This window comes from Charadrius vociferus, unplaced genomic scaffold (genome assembly GCF_000708025.1).
Source record: "Charadrius vociferus isolate BGI_N301 unplaced genomic scaffold, ASM70802v2 scaffold214, whole genome shotgun sequence".
NCBI classification, from domain to species: domain Eukaryota; kingdom Metazoa; phylum Chordata; class Aves; order Charadriiformes; family Charadriidae; genus Charadrius; species Charadrius vociferus.
In genome coordinates, this window is record NW_009647955.1 from 2,724,257 (window position 1) to 2,736,052 (window position 11,796).

Genomic DNA, 11,796 nt, shown 5'->3' on the forward strand with positions numbered 1-11,796 from the left:
TGCTGAGATGCCGTTCCTGGGGACCGCTGCAGGCAGCGCACCCCTCTCCTCTCCGACTCATTTTGGGCTCGCAGACGTCAGGCTGATGCCTCCCGGCAGCTACAGGAGATGCGCTGGAAAGCGTGCTGTGCCGCGCCACTCTCTGCCTCGTCAGCGCGGGGAGGCAGGAGACGTGGTGACAGCAGCGTTGCTCTCGGGTTTGCTGCCACCCTGGTACCCTGCTTTGCTCGCACCGAGTCTCTTCATGACGGGGCATCCTGATGGGTGGGAGGAATGGAGTGGAAAGGAACTCTCGGAAGAGAAGTGCTGTTGTTTGTCCTGAAGGTAGTCACAAATGACAAGAATAAATTAAACAAACAAACAAACAAACAAACCACAACAAAACAAAAGGCACTGAAAAGCTCTTTCTGTTGCTGCCCAGGTTCTGTGTCAGCCTGAGCCTGCAGTAAGCCATGCTGAGCTGTGCCTGGGGAAGGCACCTGAGGGCTGCCTGGGGCTCCCCAAGAGAACCTGCTGCCACCCCCTCCATGATATCTCTTCTGCCCCTCGGTCTTCCTTCCCAAACTTCACTATAAACAGTCGTTACATGTCATTTGTACTCTCTGTTATCATAGCACACACAGGCGTTGTGTGAATCCAGCACAGGAAGGACACTCCGTGTTTCTAGAGCCCACGGTCCAGCTGCTTCTGGCAGGGACGATGGTGCATAGCTCTAAGGGGGGGTTGATGTTTGCAGCGTTGGGTTTGTTTTTTCTTCTCTTCTTCCAACACCTCTATTTCCATCCTCCTTGTCACTGTGCGTGGATGCACACACACCTCCTAGCATTGTTTTCGTCCAAATTTTGTCTTCCTACACTGGTTATTTTTAGGGTTGAATTTTCTTGGAGCTCTCTAGGAAGCCTGGTGTTATGCAGGCGTATCTTATCCTATCGTATTGTCCTGGTGGGGGTAAATAGCTTGGAAGGAGGTGTACAAATGAAAGTAGAGGTTTGCAGGTTCTCTAGAAATGAACATGGTGTTCGTGCTCTGCTCTATAAAAGCCCAGTTTGCTTCCACTAAAAACACTATGTTTTTTGCCTCTTATTTTACTGGGGACAGGACCGAGGGCTGTGGGGAACATGGGCAGAACTGTCTTTCTGCCGTGGAGTTGCAAGCTAAGGTACGTTTGTTCTTCCTGGCTGCAGAACGCTGCGATGACTGGGGTGTGGACACCATGAAGCAGATCCAGATTTACGATGGGGAGCCTGCCAAGATCAAATGCCCCCTTTTTGAGACCTTCTTAAAGTACAACTACAGCACAGCCCATTCTGCTGGCTTAACCCTGATCTGGTACAGGATTGGGCAGGATCGGGATCTGGAGGAGCCCATTAACTTTCGTCTCCCAGACAATCACATCAGTAAGGAGAAAGACACCCTTTGGTTCTGGCCTGCTCTTCTCAATGACACTGGGAATTATACATGCATGCTCAGGTAGGTTGTGCTGTGAAGCTTCTGTATGTCTTCAGTGTAGTCGAAGGCCTTTCATGGAAGCGGGGAAATTATGCTGTTAGCACCAGATCTTTCTGTAGCGAGAAGACCATTTACATAAGCATTAATGGGAAAAGAATGTTACAATTATAAGACTGCTCTGTGCTGAGCCAATTTACATCGTAATAATGCTTGGAGCCTTGCAAACATTAATGAACATGCCTCTCCTTTCTAGCTGCAAGTGTCCGTATTATTGCTGAGCCCATGGCAAAATCCACAGGCACTCACCATTAAGAAGTGATCTGTGTGTTTAGAGTAAAAATAGCTTCAGATGCAGGGGTAATGTTTTGACTGCATGCTAATTTGGCAAAGATTCATGAGATTCAGACTTCTAGGAAATTAAAAGTGTCTCTAAGTGTGGTACAAAATGAACATAGCATCTGCTGTGCGCTGAGCACAAGAGCTCTTTTTGATCTTCCTCATGTTGTCTCTTGTTCACCGTGTCTTTGACCCTATTATCTACTTTACCAGCAGGGGAGTGGATGTTGCTTCTTAGTCATCTTTATAGGCTTTTCTGAGCTAGTGTGGCCATCTCTGATGGTGTTTTCTTTCCCATTTATAAACGAGTCAACCAAGGCTGTATATACCTCATCAGCACTATGATGCTCATTGTTACAGATGTGACTTTTATTTCATTCCAATGCTATAGGAGTAAACAAGTTTCAACTAATCAGCCCTATCCTTCTGTGTCCTTAGAAATACAACTTACTGCAGCAAAGTTGCATTTCCCTTGGAGGTTGTTCCAAAAGACCAACACTCTTGCGTGAGCCAGTCAATAAAACCCACTGAGGAGATGTTGTACTTGGAACACACCAATGAGAAGATCGTATGTCCAGATATTGATGGGTTTTACCCTGCTAGCGTAACACCAACTGTCAAGTGGTACTTGGTAAGAAGGACTTATTTGGGCGGTGGGGGAATGCGGTGTCATATCTGAAAAAGCAATGGTTGATATGAGAATCATGGAGCTATGTTTGAGCCTCTCCCCAGTGATGAAGCTGTTAATGAAGCTGTACTGATTTTAAGAGCTTTGTTTCCATTGAGTTCAAGGGCAAAGCTGCTCTTGGACGGGAATTGAGAGCTAATGCTGGAACTTTTTTGACCAGCGTGCACAAGTGGAGAATGCTCTAGCAGGGATTTAGGAACGTCGGTTCAGCTGCGGGCAGTATACTTCATCTGCTATGGGAGCCAGTCGCTGTCCCTGTAACGGAAACTGATTCATGTTCCCTCTTTTGTTAAAAAAAAAACCAAAAAAACCAAAAAACAACAACAAAAAAACCCAACCAACCAAACCACCTGCTAATGAAAATAGCATCCTTTCCAAAATCCTTTGAGGTCAGGAAATGAAATTGTACATCAGACCTCTGCAAGAACCATGGGTACCCTCTTTGACACAATTCGGCAAACCTCTTTTCTGAAGATGGAGTCACCCCTACCCCACCTTCCATACTGCTCTGATAATTAGGCTGTCTCCAGCCATCCTCAGGCTCTTGCCTACAGAATTACTGCTCAATTTTATTAAATTTTGACCTAAATGTTTTTCTCTAGGTGGATGCCTTTAGTCAAGAGAGAATAAGAATTCTCAGGGGATGTGCAGCCAGAGGGTTATGGGGCTGAATTCTCTAACTGCTTATAAAGCGCTTTTGGATTTCTAGATAGAAGGTTCTGTATGAGTGAATTTAATAATAAAGGAAGTTGGCAACAAACATATCTGCTGATTTAAAATAAAAAAAAATTAAAAAAACACCCCAAAAGAAAAACCCCAACTCTAAAACCCTTCAGGAAAAACTTACTTTTGTATCCAAGAGGAGCAGTTTCACCCAGGAGTTGAAATGCTTTACTTATCCTATTCATTGAAATTCACATCTCAACAATCAATTAGCAGAATGAAACAAAAGGCCCCATGGAAGTAATTTTTCAGGCAGCAAGTCCTCCCATGCCTAATAAAAATCATTAAAAATGGTATATGACCCCTGTCTTAAACTGCCCCATTAGGATGTATCTGATTTGGAAACGTACCATTCAGAAATAATCTCTTCGAAAATGTGCACATCTCTGGGTTTTATGACAATCAAGATGTCATCTGCATAACCCCTTTCTGAAAAGAGATTCCTAGCGTGGTACTTGGCAGAGGTTTCCTGCCTCGCCTGACAGAAAGAGAAGAGTTATTAAGGTTTCTGTACTACAGATTCTCATTTGCCAGTTGCCAATTTTGGGGCCTCATCCTCAGCTGAAGTCAGTGAGGGTACCTTGATTAGTCCCAAAAGAATTAGACACGCTGACATCAACAGGGGACATGTCCTTTAGTCTTAGTATCCATTCGTGACTACATCATCGTTTTCCTCCTGTCACTTTTTACTTTACTTCTTCATTCTGCTGAGGTGCTCACTTTGATTGCTAACGTACTTCTGGGTCAGAGATCTCTCTTTTATAAAATTGTCTGTATTTAAGGTGGGATAAAACTATTAGGGTCATCTGCTTCATCACCTCATTTTCAAGGTGAACATACCAGTTGGTATTCCAGCATGCTCAAAGTTCGTGGTATTTAGGTCTGACCTACATCACCATCCGAAGTATCGTGTTCATAGTTGAAAAACAGATCTTTGATGTAGCGTTTAAACCAATACCTTTACTTCTGAATCACAAAGCTCAAGTGTTTTTCTGCCTGACTCCAGGACTGCAACTTGATCAGTGGCTTCTGTGAGCGATGCCCCCAAGGGCCCAGGCTTGTCATCGGCATTGTCCGCAGTGCGTATAAAGGGAATTACACTTGTATTGTGACATTCAAGGACCATGGAAGAACCTATAATCTCACCAGAACCATAAAGATGAAGGTGGTGGGTAAGAATGACTTTAAAAATGTGTAAAATGCAGGTGCAAAGCTGCGGAAGCCGTGAAAACAGCTAGAAAACTCTGTTGCAGGATCCATTTGTGGTTGTGATCAATCTGCATTACCCAACTGACCTGCTGTATTTTTGCTTGCTGGGGTCAACCTCGTGTCACCGCCCAGGACATGTTGAGCTGGAGGTCCCACCCACCGCCATGTCAAATGCCCCAAAGAACACAATGGTGACCAGGCTTAGGCTGGTGAGGTCCAGCCCATGAGATGGCCAGGGGTACCCTCTGCTGGCATGTGAATGCATAACCCTGGCACTCTTGCTTCTTTTTGTCTCCAGTGCCCTTTCCTCGTCCTTATTTGTAGGATTGTCCTGTTATAGCCAACTTGCCTCCGTCTTCCTGCAATCTCAAAACCTTGTGTGCTGAGGTTGAGACTGTTAATCAGCCAGACAGGGCTCCGGTTACCCAGCCCAGTGCTTGGACTGGTCCATCCCAGGCACAAGGGCTCAGCCTACCTGCCAATTGTAGACAGAGCTAAAAGCCCAGTGAACAGTCAAGCGCATGCTGAGTCCTATGGCAAATGCTGCTTTAAGAGCTGAATTAAATGCTTGCAATATAAAATGATGTTTTACTTTGTTTTTTTCAGAAGCAGCAATAAAAAGAAACTGGTACAGGTTGTGCCTTGTGGGAGATGTTGAGCAGGAGATGAGAGGGATGGACCTCTTCTGATACGAGAGGCCAAAAAACTTGTATCTATATTTACCTAAACTTTGGAGGAGCCTCAAAATCTGGATCTGGCCCTGAGTTTGGGGACTAGGATTAGATTTCTACTTGTATGGGACTCTGCAGCAGGATTGTATCCCCAGTTATACTGGGGCGTGTGCAGCGGGGCACGAGCGCGTTGTAAGCAAGGCTGCAGGGACCCCAGGTTCTCATGAAGTCCGGGTCCCTGTTGGGGCCTCTCTGTTCTCTCCCACAGGATCTCCAAACAAGGCCTTGCCACCACAGTTCACCTCTCCAAACGAGAAAGTGGTCTATGAAGTGGAAGCAGGTAAATCGCAACGCTCGCTGCCCTGGCAGCCTGCCTGCCAGGACGGGGAGACCCAGCCAGGCACGGAACCTCTCCCCTTCCACTGCATCCCCGGTGGTTTCCCTCGCAGAGCACATGGGCTCCCACAAGTTGCCTGGCAGATGGTGTGGGGTGCCGCTTCTCAATGCCAGAATGGGAGAGCACAGCTCTAAAAGTTAATTTTTGGAAGCAAAAGTAAAGATAAGTGGTCAGGCACGGAGATGGAGGACTGAAGCTGCAGAAGAGGATGAAACAGGGACCCTCAGCTGCTTAGAGAAATTCCTGTAGGACCTTATCTCAGCCCTGTCCCTGGCTGAGGTTTGCTCCAACCCTCCCTCATTCAGCCCTTCAGTGGCTTCAGCCTTCTGGCCACTTCTTGCTCATCTCCTCTCCCTTTTTGGCTGATTACTTCCTAATTAACGACAGCTCTTCTTTTGCTGGCCTCACAGCATTGTGTAATGGGGTACCACACTCCTTCCCCCACCCCATCTGTTTAGACTGATAGCTCCTTGGAGCAATTCCCTATATTGAATGGATCATGTCCCATTACAGTGCTGTAATAAATGTGATGCCAATGATGATGAATTAGCAGCAGAGTCTTCACTTTGAAGCACAGCTTTTTTGGCTCAGAGTGTCAGGCTTCTTCCATAGTCACTCTACAAGATAAAATCACTTATGGGCTGATCACAAAGATATTCATGCTCCCAAGCCTGATCTCGAAGGAAGTTAAATGCCTGAACAAGTGTTCCCACACCAAAATGCTTTTGTGGAACTGGATCCTTCACTTTATGGCATCTGTCCCCTGTGCAGTGGGGATGATTAACACTGTCCGGCTTTCGAAGGAGGCGGTTGGTAGGGAGCATCTCCTTCTGGGTGGTCACTTGGTGCAGTCAAGGAATTTGTTAATACATTTGGAAGGCAGGATATTTTTTCCTATTTATTTTCCTGTCATAAATCAACATGTCCGGGGTGTTAAACTGTTATCAGATGTCTGAAGATAGATGCTGGCCTCATCCTCTCCCAAAGGGAGGCAGAGCTCCGTCTGGTGGGATCACTGGAAAAGCACAAAAATCAGGGTGATGCTGTTCCTGCTTTGCAGTACCTCACCACGGTCCTTTCTTCCCAGGAGATGACCTTGTTCTGCCCTGTGAGGTCTTCTTCACCTTCCTGAAGGACTCCCGGACTGAGGTGTGGTGGACCATAGATGGGAAAAACACAGATGACATCATGGACCCCAAGATAAAAGTCACACAAAGGTAACATAGTAACGTGAACCTTCATTTGTATCTAACCCTCTCCTGTGTCCTGCAGGGGGGTGTGGGTACAGACACGCGACAGTCCCTTTTGCCTCACAAGGGAGTGTGGAGTCCCCCGCTTCCCTGTTAATCAGAAACACCGGTGTTTGCACCGTGCTGTGAGGAGCACCAGGAGCTCCAGGGAGCAGGCCTGTGTCTCATCTTAGAGAAGGATTTGAGGGAGCTTTGTTTATTAGTTCACATCGTCACTTGTTCAGGTCCTGGTAGTGGTGCCAACAGCTGGTGCTATTGTGGGACTTCTGAAACAGGGGCGAACACAATTGTGTTTAGAGGAATGTTCCTAAATAGCATACGTGATAAAAATGTTTCAAAAAACAGAGGCTGAAAATGGAAATACATTATATTGATTAGGAGGAATAGAGATTCAGTTATACGAGGAACCCAGATGAGGTTCCGAGTCCCGTTTGCTCGGGGCTGAATTACATGTGGAGGGCAGTGGCTGTCCCAATCGGTTTGCAAACCTATGTAGAAAAAGGAAAGGCAAAAGGAAATACCATTATCCCCCTTTTGTAGATGATCAGTTTGGGCACAGAGAGACAAAGTGACTCATCCAGGATTGCACACGGAGTGTGACGTATGTGACGTGGGCTCTGAATCCTGAGTTCATGAGATCTTGTTGCTTTGTAGGCAAGAACTTTCTTTGTCTCTAAAATACAATGTGACACAGCTGCAATGAGAAAATTATGAGTGGCAAAATAAATATTAAGGAAAATCAGATAAAGGAACAGCTGCAGCTGTATTAAAAACTCAAGTGTGTACCAATTTATAAGTATCAGGTTAGGTATTTTGGTTTTTTTAGGGAAAGGGTTGGGTTATGTCAGGGAAAGGAATATTTGTCACTAAGAACTTGGTGCAGTTTCACATATATAATACTCTATTTTTTCTCTTACAGTGAAATTATTAGAGATTTTGAAGACAAAACTGTCATAAGGACTCTAACAGTTGCGAAAGCCACACCAGAGGACTTGAAACGGAATTACACTTGCTATGCCAGAAATGCCAAAGGCGAGGACCGTAGCCAGGCCGTAGTGCGCGTGAAAGGTAAAATACTTGCAGAAGCATGGGTGAGAAATGAGGCATGTTCCAAGAGGGACTGTCGGTCCTGCCTTGAGCCTTGCCTTGCAAAACAGTAGGGGAACAAATAATTCCATCAGACCTTTTCCCCCAACACACGCTGTTCTGTTCGCCCTGCTGTATTATTGCTGTCGTACTGCAACACTTCTTGGAAGCAGGGAGCAAAGGACGCGTGTCACACATACCCTACCACGGTCAAGTGCTTGCGGGGAGAGAGGGGTGGATAGACCTGTTGTTCTCATCCTATCCACGTAGCACAACTGAAGCAGACCTGAGAGGACAGGCTGCTTGAAATGATTTTGGGTTACTTGATTGCATGAGGGTTTTGTGTGACGCAACGGCTATCAGTTGGTATCCTCCAGAAGGCAGAGTGCACTCGCTGACATTGCTCAGGGGGTGAGGCAGTCTAACCACGACTCTCTGCAGTTTTACTTCTTGGCTGTGACGATGCACCAGTCTAGACACAGCCATCTCAGCATGGATGGTATAGACTGATCCAGCTCTGTTCGGTGGAGTCTTTTTCCTACATCTGTCTTTTATCAAAGATTTTTGTTCTTGTTTGCCAGACTCGCTTCTCAGTAGTAAGAACTGTGCATTCACTGTAGGTATCTGAGGTTTCCTGGTTAAGGTGTATATTTCCTCCTCCTTATCAGCCTCATCTAGAGCTTCAACACCTGCTTGCTGTAGGTCAGACTTGCCCTTTCCCATCAGGGATGCTGCCCTGCTTTGTGTAGCTCATGCCAGACACCTCCTTCTCCCCGCTCTGCCCTATTAGCATGACTCACAGAAGTCCTTACTGGAAGAGCTCTTTCTCTTCCTTCTTGGTACTTGTCCTCCTTCCTTTTTGTCCCATTCCTTTGAAATGAACCTTTTCTGGATCATTAGGAAGGAACGATAGACCAAACACACACTGAGAAAGGCTGCAACCATCTGCCAGCGTGTTCATTCTACATACATAATAATTCTGGGATGATAATGTGTGTACATGTAGCAGAAGTGAATTTAAAATCTTCAGATTCTTTCTCTATACAGCGGAGCCTAAATGCTGTTTTCTAGCAGATGGATCTGTCCTATCCTCGCTCTTCCTCCCCTGTCTGCTCCTGGGCAGTTGAGTGGGTTTGCTCTGAGTAGACCTGGTTACTCACTCCTTTCTGCTCTGCTCCACTGCAAAATCCAAGAACCATCCCCAGCCACTGCTGGCAGAGCAGCCTTAAGCTAAGCTCGCTGCAGACCATCCCACTGCGCACAGGAGCATCAAGCATTCCAGAACCTGACCCCTCAGCACTTGTCTTCCAGTTTTTAGCAAGTAGCTATATATGTTGGCTCCAACTCTCTCATTACATTAGGTTATATATGTTTCCTGATTTTTCTGGATGATTTCCCTCTCCTTCCCATGTACTTCTGCTGCTCATCACCTAATGAAAGTCGTTAAATTCCTTCCATTTTCTTTTTTGTAATTCAGTTTCTAATAAAACTTACTAAATCTTGGAAACTGGTGATCTTTCCACTCACTGCTGTTTTATCGTGCAGTTTGCCAGTGTGCATGTCAGCTGGCACCTGAATCGCCAAAATAACTGAGTTGCCCAGGGATACAGTTAGAAGTGTTACTTTCTGTCCTTAATACAAAGAAGCCGCAGTGGCGTGACAGACACTGTATGAGTTGGAGGGTGGCCTGTGATGTTCTGGCTTGGTGTCCACAGGTTGTCCTATTTGATTGCAAGCATTTCAGCTTTTCTGTAATGAACCCTGATTGTTCTTTGCTGGTAGAAGACAGTCAGAAAACAATGCCTATTTATATCCTTGCCATTAGTCTGGGACAAGCCACAAGAACTGTGTATGTTTGATGGGGAGGGAAGATGGTGGCCATTGCCTTTACTTTGCTGCAGGTGAGCTTTGGTTGGCTCTAGTAGGAGTGCATGCTGTTGTGTTGCCCCAAGAGTTTGCATATACTGATGTGTTGTGGTTTGGGCTGTGGGGCACAAACCCACGATCCTGGGTCACGTTCATGAGCTGGCTTTGGATTGTGCAGGTGGTTTCCATCAACAAGTCATTCTGCCATCTGGTTACTCCCAGGTTCTTGCTCAGAGACAGAAGTCCAGCCTGTGCTTTGACTTGCTCTGCCAGCCCAGCCAGACCGAGTAACCCAGAATGAGGACTACAGGGTGGCCAGTCCTGCCAGAAAAGCCTTGGCTTGGTCACTGTCCTCTGAAAGTCCAGCTTGGCTCTTGGCTGTTCCTCTGTGGTGTTTGACACAAGCTTATTCCTGCTTAGCTGAAGGCCCAACCTGTTCTGTAAACCAGACCTCCTCTTTCTTTTTGAACCCAGTTGTAGCACCGAAGTACACCGTGGAGCTGGCCTGTGGACTGGGAGCAACCATCCTGCTCGTTGTGGTACTGATAGTCGTCTATCATGTTTATTGGCTTGAAATGGTCCTCTTCTATCGGGCTCATTTTGGAACAGATGAAACCATTCTAGGTAAGGAGCTAAAGGGCTTATATTTATTGTATCCTGCTACAGACCAGACCCTTCATTTTCTTATAGGAATTTTCATATAAGCTATTTTTAACCCACTTCACAGCATGATGACATTTTTACCTTCCATTTCTATACCTGCATTCAGTTTTGTGGGTCACTTTTAGAGCAAGAGGAGTCAGGCTTGGGTCATGGGGAAGGAGAGAGAAGTCCTCTGTATTCTCTGCAGAGATGAAGCATGGATGAGTCAGGCTGCCTGGGACACTGCCCTGCTGATGGCTAGCTGTTTGATCCGATCTAGATGGTCAAGACAAGTCATCAAGTTTCGTTAAGTCCCTGATTTCTCTGATGACTCTATCCAAGGATTCACAAAGCCAGGGTGATCCGCTTTAAAATGCGGGAAGGCATCCAAAAGGATGGATCTGGAAATCACCCTTCTGTCCTCTGTTCTTCCACGCTTCCTCGTGTTACTCAGAGTTCATCTCTGGGGACTTTGAGCTGAGATTTCTTCCTCTGTAGGATGAGGAGGGTGTTTGAGCCCTCGCAGCTTGTGGTGTGAACCTGCCGCGGGGGTGCAGCGGCTCTCGGAGGGTGTAGGCAGGGTGCAAGTCTCTGTCTGGTGGGACTGCTCATGGAGATAGACAGCAGTGAGAGGAAACAATGTCAGAGATGTCAAAAGACAAAAGGACCCTAGACAGAACGGGTTGGTCACCTTGCTGTGGCCTCGTGCCTTCAGCAACCCGGCATTGTCTGAGTACCTTCACGTTCAGGCTGAGTAGTCAAAGAGGCAGCGCTGCTGTCCTGTAACTATGGAAATGGATGTGTCCTTAGCCTGCGGTGTGGGGGCTCAAAGCAAGCCTTCGTTGCTGCTTCTCCCAGGAAGCAAGTCAAAGGCTCAGCATGTGCAGTATCACAGGCGTCTCTTCTGCCATTTGTGTTTCTCTGTGCTCCCAACGCTCAGACGGGAAGGAGTACGATGTGTACGTGTCCTACGCGCGCAATGCGGAGGAGGAGGAATTTGTGCTGCTGACGCTGCGGGGAGTCTTGGAGAATGAGTTTGGGTACAAGCTGTGTATTTTCGACAGAGACAGCCTCCCCGGGGGAAGTGAGTATTTCACTGGGGGCTGCGCTCCCCACGCGTCCTCTCTTTGTTGTTCTTTGAGGTACTGATAGTGGGTAGGAACTGGCCTATCCAGATTAACTTTAATCCTCTGGGTTTTTTTTTCCCAATCTCCATTCATGATCTCTTGTTGGTATTTTACAATGTTTTTGCTTCGCATGATAATGTCGCAGATGCTCCAGGCCACCAAAACGCCTGCTGTGGGCAAGTGGTGGTGGTTGGTCATTTCAGTTGCTCTGCCCAGGAGTGATGTGGAGGAGTGGCTGATCTATCAGTGTGAGGGAACCAGACCACTGACCTTCATGCAAGCCCTCTAAGCTGCCTTAAAAAAAAAAAAAAAAAAAAAAAAAAATGGGGGGGGGTGTGTGTAAAGTCAAGGC

At 46.6% G+C, this 11,796-nt stretch overlaps 1 protein-coding gene across 1 annotated transcript in view; it reads left to right on the forward strand.

Moving 5' to 3' along the window:
• The first annotated feature begins 1,006 nt into the window (after positions 1–1,006).
• Positions 1,007–11,796, forward strand: part of IL1RAP (interleukin 1 receptor accessory protein) — a 20,959-nt gene continuing 10,169 nt past the window's right edge. Inside the window, exons 1-8 of the mRNA XM_009883420.1 lie at positions 1,007–1,470; positions 2,224–2,416; positions 4,203–4,368; positions 5,345–5,416; positions 6,561–6,690; positions 7,643–7,791; positions 10,150–10,299; positions 11,258–11,401. Coding sequence (XP_009881722.1) covers positions 1,007–1,470; positions 2,224–2,416; positions 4,203–4,368; positions 5,345–5,416; positions 6,561–6,690; positions 7,643–7,791; positions 10,150–10,299; positions 11,258–11,401 — 1,468 coding nt within the window. The remainder of the gene's footprint in view (positions 1,471–2,223; positions 2,417–4,202; positions 4,369–5,344; positions 5,417–6,560; positions 6,691–7,642; positions 7,792–10,149; positions 10,300–11,257; positions 11,402–11,796) is intronic.